The sequence below is a fragment of the Bipolaris victoriae genome (genome assembly GCF_000527765.1).
Source record: "Bipolaris victoriae FI3 unplaced genomic scaffold scaffold_3, whole genome shotgun sequence".
NCBI lineage: Eukaryota > Fungi > Ascomycota > Dothideomycetes > Pleosporales > Pleosporaceae > Bipolaris > Bipolaris victoriae.
Window position 1 is genome coordinate 162,077 of NW_014575389.1, and position 14,068 is coordinate 176,144.

The window sequence follows — 14,068 nt, forward strand, 5'->3', positions numbered from 1 at the left end:
TCCCTCTGGACAAATCAAGCGATCACACAAGGGCAATGTGCAGTGATAGTCAAACTCCCGATCCATCTGGATGACGCTGGCGGCTGCCAACTCGTCCGAGATTATGACACGGGGGTCGCTTACGACTTCCCTGAGTTCCGATTGGCGATGTAGACACACTTTGCTCGGCTAGGCCAGGGTCTACCTGCATGGTACAGTACCGACTCACAATGAAAAGCCTTTGTATAAAACTTCGGCGCCCGCATGAAAGGGGTCCAAAAGAAGAATGTTGTCTTAGGAAACACTCGCTTACTAGCCTTTTCTCTATCACCATGGTTCTCGTTACTCGCTTCTGGCTGCCCAAGCACCCCAAATATGATGCGAATCAAGAAGACAAACTCAGCAAGGACACCAAGGCTGAACAGCAACCCCAAGTCACGCCAATATCGATTTCTTTCAAGCGACTATTTCTACCAAAGCAGGATTCAGCAAAGACTCCATGGGTTCCAAATATCTCGGCCGTTATCAAAGCTGCAGATGAGGGTCTGATTTCTTCCGCACTATTCACAAGTCTCGAGGGAGAAGACGGACAAATACCACTCAGCGCTCTGTACTCAGCATTTGAAAAGGAAATCCGCGCTCGTTATCCTCTCGAAAGATATCCGTACGCCACAGATGTCACCAAAAGCCATACTCTGGCGAGGAAACCTTCAGGAGCCCTTGGCCGATCTAAATCGGTATCGGGGACTTCGCGGGCAGAGGCCGGCTTAAAGATTCAGAGGAAGAGTATGGACCTGTCGATGACAGAACTAGGACGAGCCAAAAGTCTTGTTGTAAAGAAGTGGTCATCGCCTCTGGTATCGATGCGTAACGGACTACCAAGCGATGGAAGCCGCCAAACCGGGAAAAAGACATGGGCCAAAGACGGACAGAAAGCAAAAGTTGATAAAGGCCGGACAACCATAACGATCACGCCCGCCGAACTCACTGCCCTTGCCATAATCTTCGGGAGCGAACCGAAGCGCAATGTCGACAAGACTGTTTTAGTCTCAGAGATGGGCGCCTACAACATCTCGATCGTCCCCGTACAAACAGGCGGATCAAAGTACCACATTACCCTCCAGCAAACCAAGCGCAACAAAAGCCAGTGGCACGCTCAAGACTCCGGCGTCTCCCCACTCTTCGCAAAACACCTCGCCGCCGGCTCCATCCCTTTCGCCCAAGACGCCCAAAACACCCACAGCATCCTCATCACCCCCTCAACCCTCGAAGCCATCCAGGCAGGCTCCCCCCTCACCAGCCACGCCATCACAAACTCTACAAAGCAAACCACCTTACTCTCCTCCCTACCCTCCTCTCTGCCCCCAAGATTCTACACACTCACACCCTCAACCTCCCTCCAACCCCCCACCACCCTCCTCAACGCCATCGCCGCCCTACCCTTCTCCCGCGGCCTCACGCCCCTCGCCTCGACCCCCCTCATAGAAACCGTCTCCTTCATCGCCGCCGGCGGCATCGCCCCAGGCAAACTCCTCCCCCGCCTCGAAGCCCTCGTCGCCAAACTGCACCGCCACTCCCCACACCTCTCTCTCTTCGGCGCCCTCTACGAACAACGCAACGCAAAAGCCCTCCATCGCGAGCGCGAGCGCCTGCGCCGCCTCGGCGTCGACCCCACGACTCCAGACTCGCGCGGTGACAAGGCCGCACGCATGTCGCGGTACGTGGCGCTGCTGGAGCGCTTGATGGCCTTGGTGCCGGATATGAAGCCCAGCGAGGTACTGAAGAAGGTTGAGGAGGGGGTGAAGAGTGAGATTGCGGATGCGTATGCTAGGGCTACGGGTACCGGTACATCGAGGGCTGGTTCTACTGCTCCGAACAACGCTATTGCTACGGCGACTGCTGCGCAGCCGGCTGCGCAGCTCGCTGTGCCGGCACCAAAGTCAGAGAGTCCGGAGCGAAGGCTCCGACGGAGGTCTAATCGCTTGAGTTTTGTTTCGCGTGCTTCGTCGGGATCGAGTGTGAGTTTTGGGACTGACGATGGTGTTGGAGGGGATCTGGGCAAGCAAGTTGAGCGCGTGCTCAAGGCGGAGTTGCCGTTGGATATTCGCACCGTGGCGTTTGTGGCGCGCATGGTGATTGTGGCGTGGACTTTGAGTGTGGATGCTGTAGCATTTGAAGGCGAAGGGGCAGAGAGCGAAGAAGGTGACTACAAGATTCCTGATTTCACTGGCTGGGATAGGATCGTCATGTCGTAAAGGACTCTTCTTTCCTTTGTTTACTTTTCCATTTTTTTTCATTGTGTTACTACTAAGATACCATTCATACCCTACTTTTTCCTTTTTCCTTTGGGGTGGAATATTATCGCTACAACATACATAGTAGTACTGAAATATCATCGCTGCAACCTAGAAGTAAACTAGGCCATTATCCCTACTTCGCCTAGGCATCCTACACTTCCATCACTTGTCACATACCCCTCTCCCTCTCCTTTTTCTTCGTATGCAAAATCAAAACTCTAATTTTTTTTCGTCCGCATATTAGTCCGTCTCTTTTCACAATCCTGAAATATACGCGGCATCTTGATACAGACAAGAAAAGATGACAAGATGACAAGATGACAAGACTACACGGGACCCGGATACAGAGGTGTCCCGTGATAGTTCCGGGGGACCCGGACTATCACACGGTTCGGTAAAGAGGGTTGTTGAGGATTCCGGGTCTCTTGTTCGTGAACACGACAGGACACGAAGCAACGGTTGTAAGACAAAGAAAGTCGGGAGATAAACGCGTGATTCATGTAATATGTAGGTAGTAATATTACCTGTTGGCTACATACAGCAATATATTAGCAATTCAGAAGCACATGAAAACTATGCAAAACCTCTATAATTGTATATATAGTATGTCCCTAATCCTCTTCCCCTATCTATATGTAACAGAAAACCAACCCTATTCTGGCCCCATAACCTCCAACCCCTTGCAAACCCCTACCCAGGGATCTCTCAAACTCTCCCACACAACCTCCATGCTCTCTTCCTCCAGCCCGTCCCGCTTACGTTCCCTCCTCTCAATCCGATCTCCCGTCCCGTCCGCCATCATAGCGGTAATACGGTCACGCTTGCTAGTTCTCTCACTAAGTAGTGTACTATTTGTTTTTAGACCTTTACCATCAAGTTCACCCTTGACTTCCCAGCCTCTGCGGACGGGACCATGGATTGTGGCGGGGGTGATGAGGGTGCTGTCGAGTAAGGCGTTCCAGCGGGAGAGGTAGATGCCTGGGCCATGAGTTGTGCCTTTGCCATTTTGTGATGAGGAAGCTGTTGGTCGCATGATTGATTCTAGACGAGTTTGCGATGTTGATTTGAGCGTTGTGAGGTGCTCTTCGTGCTTGTCGAGGAGCTCTTTTAGCTCGTCTTGCTTTTCCTTGCTTAGAGTCTCGAATATAGAGTGTAGCGGCGCCGTCATATTTCCTGCACCACCCTCGCCTCGTTCTTCGGCCTCTAATGCACGCTGGTCGACTCGGAATTCGGAGAATATGCGCTTAGCGTACACTAGGAAGTCCTGCCCAAGATCCGGTGCGTTCTTGGTGACCTGGTGTAGGAACTTGTGCATCGAAGGCGCGTGCCTCTTAAGCAATTGTACAAACTCCTCCACTGTAGGAGCGTCACTTGGCTCTTGATCCAAGATACTAGCTGGATCTGGTGAGCTTGGACGCGATTTGGAAGCCTCGCGGCTTCTGTAGCCACCGCCCTTCTTCTTGGGTTTGGCCGTCTTGATCAGATCTGTAATAAATGCCTCGGCATCAGTGACGGTGCCGGACAGATCAACAGCGTTGTGGATGGCCCGGATGACGGGATCCATGCCTGCAACGGCGTCGCGAATTGTAGAAGTCAAGACGTCAGGGTTGGATTTACAAAGAACCTTTGTGAGTTCCTCGCGGTCTCGAATAGAGAGATATGTGCTGAAGTACTCCATGGCCACACTGTGTTGGTGCTCGTTGAGCGATTCGGCATCAATCTTGTACGGTGGGTCAGACGTCTCAAGAATGACTGCCACAATCGACTTGGATTCCGAAATTGACTGGCTTCGCGCAGCTTCATGCTTCCCTCTCGGTCCGTATACAAACGTCTTGATTGCTTTGAAACCCCTCTTATCCGGAGCATTGCGCGATGCCTCGAGTTTAGTTGCCCGCTTCTGAAACTCCGATGTATCCCATGCTAGCACTGTAGAAATGATTTGTTGTAAAAGGTTCATACCGTCGTTCGTGTTATTCGTAAGACCTATCCAGTTAGTCATAGCTGTCACAGACAACTTTGCCAGGACCAGCCTGACCATGCCGTTAATCATGGTAGCGGCATTGCCAACGCGCAGTGTTTGCTTGACTACGGTATATGGAATGAGGCGGTGCAGATTCTCGAGGAGGCGAACAAGGTACTGGCCGTCGGGTGACATGATGAAGACATGGTGGAGGAAAGAGGCAGCACTGATGCTGTTAGAGGTAGTACGAATATGCCGTGCGAGTACTCACTTCAGCAGCATATACTCATGCGCTGCTTGTAGACTACTCGAATGGTCTTCGAGCCTCGAAGTCGCCTTGACCTTCTCATACAGTTCATCGAGAGCATTGCCGTAAATCGACTCGTGTACCAGCTCTTCAAAACCCTGAATGACGTCCTCAGGTTTGCTGGTGTCATACTCTTTCTTGCTTTCTTTCTGCTTCCTCGAGTAACCTCCGAGCATGCCCCTCGCAACGTACTCAGCAATACTACTTGCAGCCGTTGCGAGCGCTTTCCTGCTACCAATAGCGCCCTTGTCGTAACTCTCGCTCAGTTCGGCTTCGGCCATTTTTGCGACTAGTGTCTGGATCTTTTCAGACCACCACGCCTCTCCAAAGTTCCTGATGGCGGGGTTGCACAGCGCAAACTTGTTGAGCATGTTCTGCAGCAACGGGCTCGTCGACTGCACGCCGTCGGCTTTGCGAAACGGGTAGCCATACTGGTCGATGGTCGAGGGGTATTTGAAGGCTTCAATCTCGGCGTAGACCTGGTGGTGGATCAGGATATCAAAGAGAGCGTGTGTCTGGGCGGGGGTGAGGGGTTGGGTTGTCGACATGGTTGCGGGAGGTGTATGACACCAGGCTCAGAAACGTAGAACAAATCCATACCTGGTCGAAGACGAGGATTGACACGGATGCGCCGACGACACGCGGGGTACGTCATCTTGCCTGCAGGCTTGGCAGATTAGCGACACGATCCGCTACTACGTAGATCTTGGACCCCGCGTGTTAGTTTTGGACCTATTAATATCGCAAGAGATGTAAGGATTTGGGTTGAATTCCTTACAAAACCACTGCTAAAATATAGGAATAGGTGCTCTTACCTGATATTCGCTCACTATACAGCAACATGAACACACAGCTAGGGTATACTATAAAGACATATTACGCTGCCCTTTGACAAGCATAGCAATAGTAATCAAGGAAATGAAATTAAGGTCTATAATAAGAGAAAAGCATCCGAAGTATCCTCAACCTCTTCTTTTCCACTCAGCCCGTCCTCGTCAAGTCTACAACCTCGCCATCTTTTTGTCTCCCACTCCCACCAAGAACCCCCCAAAATACCCGTCAAGCCTCTCTCCAGCAGACCCATCCAATGCCAAAACCATACCCACCCATCCATCGGGCCTTAAGACAAATATACCACCTTTTTCCTTATCAACCCCATACCTTGAAACTGCACTGTCATCCTCATCATAAAACACACGCCCAAACGGCATCATACCACCCAACGCCTCATACGCAGACGATACACCCCGTCCAGAAACAACCGTAATCCACGACACCGGCACTTCACCACCACTCACCCACGCTGCTCTCCCCACCGCTCCCGCAAACTCCCCAAGCCTCTCCCTCTTCCCCTCCACCTCCCCCGTAAAAACCAACACATAAAACCCCGCAAAATTCGGCGTCTGAGCCAGCAATCGCGTCCCTTCCCACGTCCCCGGCTTAGTGAGCTTAACATCCGGTGCCCTCTGCCCCGCCTGCACTGCCCTCGACACAGACGCCATGTCCTCGGTACAAGTACCAACATTCAAATACCCATCTTGCTCATAAAAAATGCCTAATCCACTACTAAACCCCGCTGCCTCCGCCATAACAGTACCGAGAACCTCATTCGGATCCGCATCCGGATTCCCCTTCCACCCCTCGGGCAACTGCATCGTCATAAGCCGTGAAATATCCTTGTCGTAATTAATCAAGCGCTGTACATTGGGTAGACGCTCTGCTTCATACGAGTTCAGGAGGCCGGGATAAGCAATACCCTTTAATACAAGCGATAACTTCCAAGCTAGGTTGACGGCATCGTGGATCCCAGTGTTCATGCCTTGAGCTGCCCCGCTGCTGTGCGTGTGGCATGCGTCACCGACTAGAAAGATGCAGTCGTGCACGAAGAAGGAGCGGGCGATGCGTTGGCCTACTACGTAGATGGTCCACCAGTCTACTTGTTTGAAGTGGATGGAGAACGGTTTTACGGCTTCAATGGCTTCCTTTTCAGCGGCCTCCTGAGTGAATTCAGCATAAGCTTTTTGGCGCGCGCTCGTAAAGGCAAAGCCGATGCGTGTGGCACCGCGGTCGAGGGGTGCCCAAAGCACGTTACCGTGTGTTGGGCTTTCAATGGCGCAGTAGGTACGGGGTTTGGGGTGGTTTGTTTCGAGGACGCCGTCGATGCGAATCCATTTGTCTTCAGTCGAGGTGCCGTCGAAGGGGATGTTGAGGGTGCGACGGACAAAGGATTTGCCTCCGTCGGCGCCGATTAGGTACCGGCATTTTACTATGCTTTGGTCTTTTGTTTCGCTGTGCTCGATTGTGGCTAGGATTCTATATCCGCCGGGATTGACGTCTTGTAGTACCTGGATATCGACCAGTGTGTACGGTGCTTGCAGCTCGACGCCTTCTTTCTTCATTGCAGTCCGGAATACATCTTCTTGATACTTTTGCCGCAATACCAGCGCAAAGTCCCAATTCGTATCTTTCATGTTTTGCATAAATGCCCAGCCTCTACCCTCAACTTCATTGCCATGTCGATCGTAATTGGCCGTCTCACGGCAGGCGAAGCATTGCTGGGCGAGAGAGTCTGCAAGGCCAAGTTGCTCGAGCATCTCTGAGCTGCGGGGGAAGAGGGTAATGGCGCGGCCATACTGATCTTGCGATGATTTAACATGCTTCTCAATGATTTTGATTCGGTATTCTGAACGGTCAAGGTTGCGTGCAAGTTGATACGCGGTAATGAGACCTGGTTGACAATGTTAGAGACATTGTCATCAAAACGGAGGGCTATCTACATACCGGCTGGTCCCCCGCCTATCACCAGCACGTCAACGTGCTCTACGGGTACCTCGGGGCTTGTCATTATACTTAATTATGGTAGTCTCCAGCTTCCAATCACTACCAAGAGCCGTCTCAGATTTAAGCACAAGCATGTTCAAAGGAAACAAGCTATATTAGTCGTGGACAAGTTACAATTGGACCGGAGGACATGCGGGCTATCTGACACTTGATAGGTATCCCCAAAAGCGATTGCATTCTTTTAGTCATCGTGTCCACGCGATGATACGTCGCACGACAGATGCCTGCATGCGAAGGAAGCAAGAACGGGGTATGACGCGAGCCGTATCAGTGTCTGATAAGATAAGCCGGTTGGATGAGCCGAGGTGACAGTGATCGACCAAGTCCGTCAATCAGGAAGGAGGTAGTATTGGCCGTGTATCAAGGTTCAATCTTGCTCTCGATCAAAACTTCTTTTTAGATTCATCTACATACTACATCTCTTGTACAAATTTCAGGTCGAGGCTATCACTTCACCAACCAACCAATCTACAGCTTCGCATCTAGTCAACCCAAATAGCCGTTTGCACTCAGCCACTCCCGCACGACCTTCTCGTCTCGTGCAGCATAGGCAGCATAACTGCGGATAGTATCATCCACAACCTCAAGACCCTTGTTGTAACCTCTGGTATCCTTGTCGGAGAAGAACTTCTGAATGTCGTCCGCGACAGCAGCATCAGTAAACTTGTTCAGACCAAATCTCAGGAAGCGCTCTAGCACAACTGGGTTTCCAGAGAGTGCAGGGTGAACCTTGGAATCCCAGTTGTCGCGGATGTAGTGCCATACTTGTACGCGCACCTTCGAGTTGTTTGCAAGAGCAATGGTCGATGAGTGCTTGTCTTGCATAGCTACGGCGTCTGAGAAGACAAAGTCCATGACTTGTTTGGCAAGCTCAGGTGTTTGCACACGACCAAGTGAGCCTAGACAAATTTCCTTGCCGTCAATGGATGTTGTGTTGAGGTATTCATTCTGCACAGCCTTGAGCGCTGGCTCGCCACGGTTCTTGATGGCCGTAGAAAAGACAGCGCGGCGGAGCGAAGGGTGGATAGCCTTCTTGTCTCCACCAGAGACGTACGCGCCAAATTTCTTCAGCGCCTCATCAACGGTCGCCTGATGACCAACGATACCAGCGGATAGGAGCAGGCTAGCGCGCAGCTGGCCGACAAGGTAGCTCTCACCATCCTTGAACTCCCATCCAACCTTCTCGACAGCCGGTGTAATGAGCTTGAGGTGGTACTTCCTCAAAGCTTCACTGATATCCTCGCTACCGGAGAAAACGCTTCGGACGTTACCAATGTTGGTGAGAATTTGGGACCAGACAAGGTAGTCGGATTCGTCCTGGAAGCGCTCTGCTAGTGCGAGGAGGCCAGCAGTAGAGCCGTATCCAGCTACAGCATTGGCATATGCGTCACCAACAAGACCAATCTTGTCTTGTACAGTGAGCTGGTCGCGGGCTTCTCCGAGCTTCTTCAGGCGGTCCGGAGGGTAGTTAGTTCGGTAGAAACCAGTAAGGTTCTTGTTGAGCTGATAGAAACCTTGGCTGACATCTCGAACGGTGTCTTCCTTCTGTGTCAAGGCGGTGGTTTCGTGAACGGATGCTGTAGATGGTGAGTCACCAGTGTGAAGCCCCAGTGGGATCCACCAAGTAGTCTGGTCCTCTTCCGGCTTAACGTTGCCGGCAAGAAGGAAGCGTTGCTGGCGAAGTCCGATTTGGCCAGGCTCTTCGGCGACAGTGACAACAGGGAAACCTATCCTACGCACCCAGTGATCCATGAAGCTGTTGACATCCTGACCAGACGCCTTGCTCAGAGCAGACCATAGATCATTGGTGGTTGCATTGGAGTACTGGTGGGCCTTGAGGTAGTCGGCAACACCTTGCAAGAAGACCTTCTCACCAAGATGAGCACTCAGCATGCGAATGACGGAAGATCCCTTCAGGTAAGAAATGTGATCGAAAATCTGGTCAACCTCTAGGCCGTCGTATACAGGTACTTCAATGGGGTGAGAGGTGCGCAGAGCGTCAAGAGCGAAAGCTTGTTGCACGGAATCAGTCTGGGAAAATTGTCAGCAAGCTAGTAGAGTAGATACCTCGAGATTTATGACGTACGACAAACTGTCCCCAGACATTCCACTCTGACCTTTTCGTTAGCGTAAATTCTAGGACTTCATAAAGAGGGTCATACCTGGATAAAGGTGGTCAATAGCAAGCCATCCGACCCAGGTAGCAAAACCCTCGTTGAGCCACAGCTCGCTCCACCAGTCCATGGTGACAAGGTTGCCGAACCACTGGTGAGCAAGCTCGTGAGCTACAACATAGGCTACCCGGTTTCGGTAGCTGTCTGCGGAAGTCGCAGGGTCGAAAAGTACTGCGGTCGTTCTGAAGCTGTATTAGTAATAAATTCAAGTCATACAAATTCCTTAGACCTACCTGTAGGTGATGAGACCCCAGTTCTCCATGGCTCCGTGTGACTAGAAACCAAAGGTCAGCATTACGCAACTACGGAGGAGGGATTGCACGTATAATTGGCTGAAGAGTCAACGCAACGTTCGGTGCACCCCACGGTTTTACTTACAAATTCATGAACAGCCAGCAGGTCGACCTTGGGAAGAGGATAATCAATCTGGAAGATTTCGGAGAAGTGGTCCACAATCTTGTGGCAGTTGTCCAAGGCGAAGCGTCCCTGCTCCTTCAGACCGCGAGTCGTGTAGACCCTGACTGGAATGTTCTTGCCGTTGTACTTGCGCTCGGTGAAAGCCTCAACGTACTCAAAGTCACCAATAGCCCATGCCAAGAGGTATGTCGACATGATGGGTGACCTCTCAAACGCAACAGTGTGGAAGCCATCCCGCTTGCTAGGCTTGATTTCCTTCTCGGGCATGTTGCTGAGCGCAACCTGGTCCTTGGGCACTTCGAGCTCGACGTCAAACGTAGCCTTGAGGTTGGGTTCGTCGAAACAAGGAAAGGCGCGGCGGGCGTCGCAAGCTTCGAACTGGGTGCTAAACATGTAGTGGAACTCGTCGTCCTTGGCTACAGACGCAGGGACTTCGCCCTTGGGCTTGTACTTGGAGCGGTAGAAACCAGCCATGACATTGTTGACAGCGCCCTGGAACTGGATCTCCAGCACAGTCTCACCAGTGTAGGTGATACTGTCTCCAAAGTTCAGCGTAACCTGCTGCCTCTTCTCATCGTAGCTGAAGTCTTTGGCAGGGTATGTCTTGTCGCCAGCCTTCAACTCGGCGCTCTTGAGCTTGAGCTGGTGTGCATTGAGAACAAGGGTGCTGAAGCCGTCATCCTTTGTAATCTTTGTGTTGATCTTGACGGTGCCATGGTAGCCGAACTTGCCGCCGAATTCGAGGTCGTAGAGGGAGAGGTCGTAGTGCGAGGGCTTGGCCCTATCAAACAATTGTCAGCTTCTCATGGTTCTGATAATGGGCGTAATGCAATGCAATTGACTAACCATGCTGGGAGGACATCGCGATCTGAAGCCATGTTTGCGAAGCTGCTAGTAACCTCGCTTTGACACAGCCTCTTTTGGATGCTGAACGCTACTGCAGACCGGGGACGTGGCCTCAATTGGGTGCGAGGGGTAGAGTAGAGCTGTTTGGTTGCGGATGAAAAGCTTCTGGAGCGCTCAAGGTGGGCTGAGCAAAGATAGGACGAAGTAAGAGATGAAAGTGGGCCCGTAAGCAGCAGACGCGGAGAGAGTTTGGTGTCGAGCCGGGCACGAACCAGATGTCGAGAGCAGAGTCTCGCAGATGCAGAGAGGGCAGCCAGCTTGGAGGGCAAAACGAGGGGCAAGATTACTCAAGAGCGGGTTTCAATGGCACAAGACGGCGCATGAGGACTGAGAGGGGAAGGTGGGCGTACGGCATGTCGGATGCCCCACCTCTCAAGACGATCCCTGCGGCGGCGTGTTTAGCGCGGGGTGCTTGAGATGCATCTGCTAGTACGCATCCATCGATATAGCTGAGTGCGAGAGTGTCTATTATCTCGACATGTGACATGCGCGTCATTGACTGCGCTGGTACGGCTGGGTGGAGGCGTTCCAGAAAATGTCCTCCGCCACCACCCCTAGCCAGGCAGGTGAACCCTCGCCATTGTTGCCCTTCTGTTTCCCTATGCTGCACTCATTCATACATCATGTGCAGACGCGACTCAGGAAAATGGTAGTAAATGGTAGTTTTGTATCGTGGCAATCCCTGTTACGCCATGCAAATGCTTCACTTCCACGCCCAGTCATGCAGTGATGTCTTTTCCACGCCGACCAAGCTGTCTGACCATAAAACGCCGCACAAATACTTGCATTTCTACACGTAGGCTGCCACGTGCTGCACTTCTCTTTGCTCAGACTCGGATGAGCACATCAAGACATTGAATCCGCCATTCCTTCTTCCCCAGCAATCCCTTGACCCACTCGTAACTCTGCGCGTCGCTCGCCTGGCCCAGTCCAATCTTTCCCTTGACTCCTTCCACCGCAGCCTTGACCACGACCTGTGCTGTGTGGTTCGCAGCCTGTGCCAGTACTCCAGCTGTTTCTGATGCAGTGCCATTAAGCGCCAGCTCCGCGCTATCCGACAGCGGCGCATCAAACCATGGCGTGTGGAAGTCGAAGAGCGCAACGACAAGAATGAAAAGGAGCAGCGAGCAATACACGCACGGTCGGTTCAGGAAGTACGTAGCCGATATGAAGAGGACAAGGTAGACGGGAGACGCCTGAGTTCGCAGTCTAGCCACGACAGTCAGTATGTGCACAGCGCCGCCGTCAAGAGGGGGCGACAAGACGCCTGACTTACAAGAAGAAAAGCACTGGTATCCAGCTTCGCAGACAAAACATTGTTGCGTCTTCAAGATGAGGGCAGAGTCGATTGCCAGGCGCGCACGCGCGCTATGTTGTTAGAGGGCGTGGAGTCGCCTTCGCGAGTCGCTTGAGATGCGGAGCAGCGGTCTACGGGAAGGTGGCAGTCGAGACACTTGACGCTCTGCTTTCTTATCACTAAGCAACGATAGTGGCGAATATGTAGCCGGTGGAAGACGTGTGGTGAAGGCAAAACAGCGAGTGGGAATATTAATACGGGGTATGAGGGCAAAACAGGGCGGACAGACTGCCAGTGAGATGAAATCGTGCTGAGTTGCTGGCGGCGGGCTAGGGTCGGTTGATGGACGAGCCCTCCCGCCGCCGTCGCTGAATGGCGCTTGCATGCATACAGGTATGCACTGCCTCACGTGCTTCAGCCTTGTCGTCAACTAGATTCTGTGACGCGACATTACCCTGATACATGCGCGTTTCGTCCGTTTCTAACAACAGTAAACTTGTCGGGATACGAGAATGCTCATAGCAATGGTTTTGCTTACATATTCGTCCGCAGTGTGCAGCGGGTCGGACTTGGCAGTCTCGTATATCACGTGCCTCGACCAGCTACATAGTAGATCAACATGTTTCATTGCCAAGTCTCAATATACAGTCATTGGTATCTTGATGAGAGCTCCATATAGCCCATTGTCTTACGTCACCCAACGTGCACAACACCCATCTAGGCAACTCCCGTGCACCTTTCCTAATCCATTTGCATCCTCGTCCATTCACCAAAATGCCCAGAAAACGCCTCCCTAAGTAGATATGCCAGTACAGGAAGCCAAAGTGACGCCGTGTTCGGCCGCCGGCAGCAGAAAGAGAGCAGCGCTCATCGTGAGTTCGTCTATACGGGCAAGTTGAACTTCTTGCCTTGGATGACCCTGGTAACCATTGGTTAGTCATCTGACCACTCGCTCACCAAAACTGGACAACTTACTTTGTGTAGTAGATGTAGAAGAAATCAGAGTACAGGATGGTTTGAATGATACCCGCAATCACGGCAATGGGGTCGTAGAACTTGGGTACTTCAAAGAAGTAGCGGTAGATCCAGTTGGGAATGTACAGCGCTCTGTACGCGCCGAGTGCAAAAAGATAGTGCGTTGTAATTGTCTCCGCCTCGCCAGTCCGCTGAAGCATAAAGAGCTGCGGCAGGATCGCGACCGACTCTAGCCAGATAGAGAAAGCCCAGAGAATCTGTATGCTTGGTTAACACCACTCCTTGGCGGTACCTGGACATGCCATACCTCGGAAAATGTGTACTTGTACGGAAACAAAACAGCCAATACAGCGCTAGCTCCCAGAAGATACTGAACTTTAAACGTGTCTAAATTCGGGTCGTGGGTCGGCTTGTAATCGTTGAGCATCAGGTAGACGGTGTAGGCAGACGTGCTGATGAAGATGATTTTAAACACGGTCAAGTAGAGGGACTTTGGCTCGTAAAAGGTCCATAGCAGGTCGACGTAGCGCGTAAGATAGACGATCAGGTAGAGGAATTGCGACTTGAATGAGATACCAGAGGCGCTCTAAGAACACGTTAGCTCGAATATTTGCGCGAGACAGTAGACAATTCAGCGTACACTCGACGATTTCATCTTGTGCAGAAGAATTAAGATGGAGAGTAAGTGGGATAAATCCCCTGCGCGAAGTCAGCAATGCCATAATCCTCCAGCGGGCGTCGTCTTGGTCGCGACGGCCCTCACTCTCCAATTCTGCGTACCCAAAAGTCGGAAAGGATTCATCGTGGCGGCGGGCGTGTCGCTGGGCGCTTCTAGGAAAGCAGCAAATGTTTGGCGACAAGAGGTGGTGTGAGTGTGGAGATTCGCACTTTCTCACATAAAAAGACACGTTCCGA

General features: G+C 51.9%; 6 protein-coding genes across 6 annotated transcripts; 1 reads left to right on the forward strand and 5 right to left on the reverse strand.

Annotated features, from left to right (window-relative positions):
• Positions 1–311: 311 nt before the first annotated feature.
• On the forward strand, positions 312–2,234 carry COCVIDRAFT_33162 (hypothetical protein; the record flags this gene model as incomplete). Its single annotated transcript, XM_014706444.1, has 1 exon — positions 312–2,234. One exon carries the CDS (start codon positions 312–314, stop codon positions 2,232–2,234), a length of 1,923 nt encoding a protein of 640 aa, XP_014561930.1.
• A 694-nt stretch (positions 2,235–2,928) lies between these two features.
• On the reverse strand, positions 2,929–5,091 carry COCVIDRAFT_85239 (hypothetical protein; the record flags this gene model as incomplete). The annotated part of the gene is made up of 2 exons (XM_014706445.1): positions 2,929–4,462; positions 4,508–5,091. 2 exons carry the CDS (start codon positions 5,089–5,091, stop codon positions 2,929–2,931), a joined length of 2,118 nt encoding a protein of 705 aa, XP_014561931.1.
• Positions 5,092–5,544: 453 nt separating this feature from the next.
• Positions 5,545–7,388, reverse strand: COCVIDRAFT_33164 (hypothetical protein; the record flags this gene model as incomplete). Its single annotated transcript, XM_014706446.1, has 2 exons — positions 5,545–7,271; positions 7,325–7,388. 2 exons carry the CDS (start codon positions 7,386–7,388, stop codon positions 5,545–5,547), a joined length of 1,791 nt encoding a protein of 596 aa, XP_014561932.1.
• Positions 7,389–7,870: 482 nt separating this feature from the next.
• On the reverse strand, positions 7,871–10,853 carry COCVIDRAFT_33165 (hypothetical protein; the record flags this gene model as incomplete). Its single annotated transcript, XM_014706447.1, has 6 exons — positions 7,871–9,415; positions 9,471–9,496; positions 9,547–9,740; positions 9,792–9,832; positions 9,937–10,756; positions 10,822–10,853. 6 exons carry the CDS (start codon positions 10,851–10,853, stop codon positions 7,871–7,873), a joined length of 2,658 nt encoding a protein of 885 aa, XP_014561933.1.
• Positions 10,854–11,708: 855 nt separating this feature from the next.
• On the reverse strand, positions 11,709–12,198 carry COCVIDRAFT_11589 (hypothetical protein; the record flags this gene model as incomplete). The annotated part of the gene is made up of 2 exons (XM_014706344.1): positions 11,709–12,090; positions 12,158–12,198. 2 exons carry the CDS (start codon positions 12,196–12,198, stop codon positions 11,709–11,711), a joined length of 423 nt encoding a protein of 140 aa, XP_014561830.1.
• A 951-nt stretch (positions 12,199–13,149) lies between these two features.
• Positions 13,150–13,808, reverse strand: COCVIDRAFT_11590 (hypothetical protein; the record flags this gene model as incomplete). Its single annotated transcript, XM_014706345.1, has 3 exons — positions 13,150–13,410; positions 13,461–13,739; positions 13,794–13,808. 3 exons carry the CDS (start codon positions 13,806–13,808, stop codon positions 13,150–13,152), a joined length of 555 nt encoding a protein of 184 aa, XP_014561831.1.
• Between the last annotated feature and the right edge of the window lie 260 nt (positions 13,809–14,068).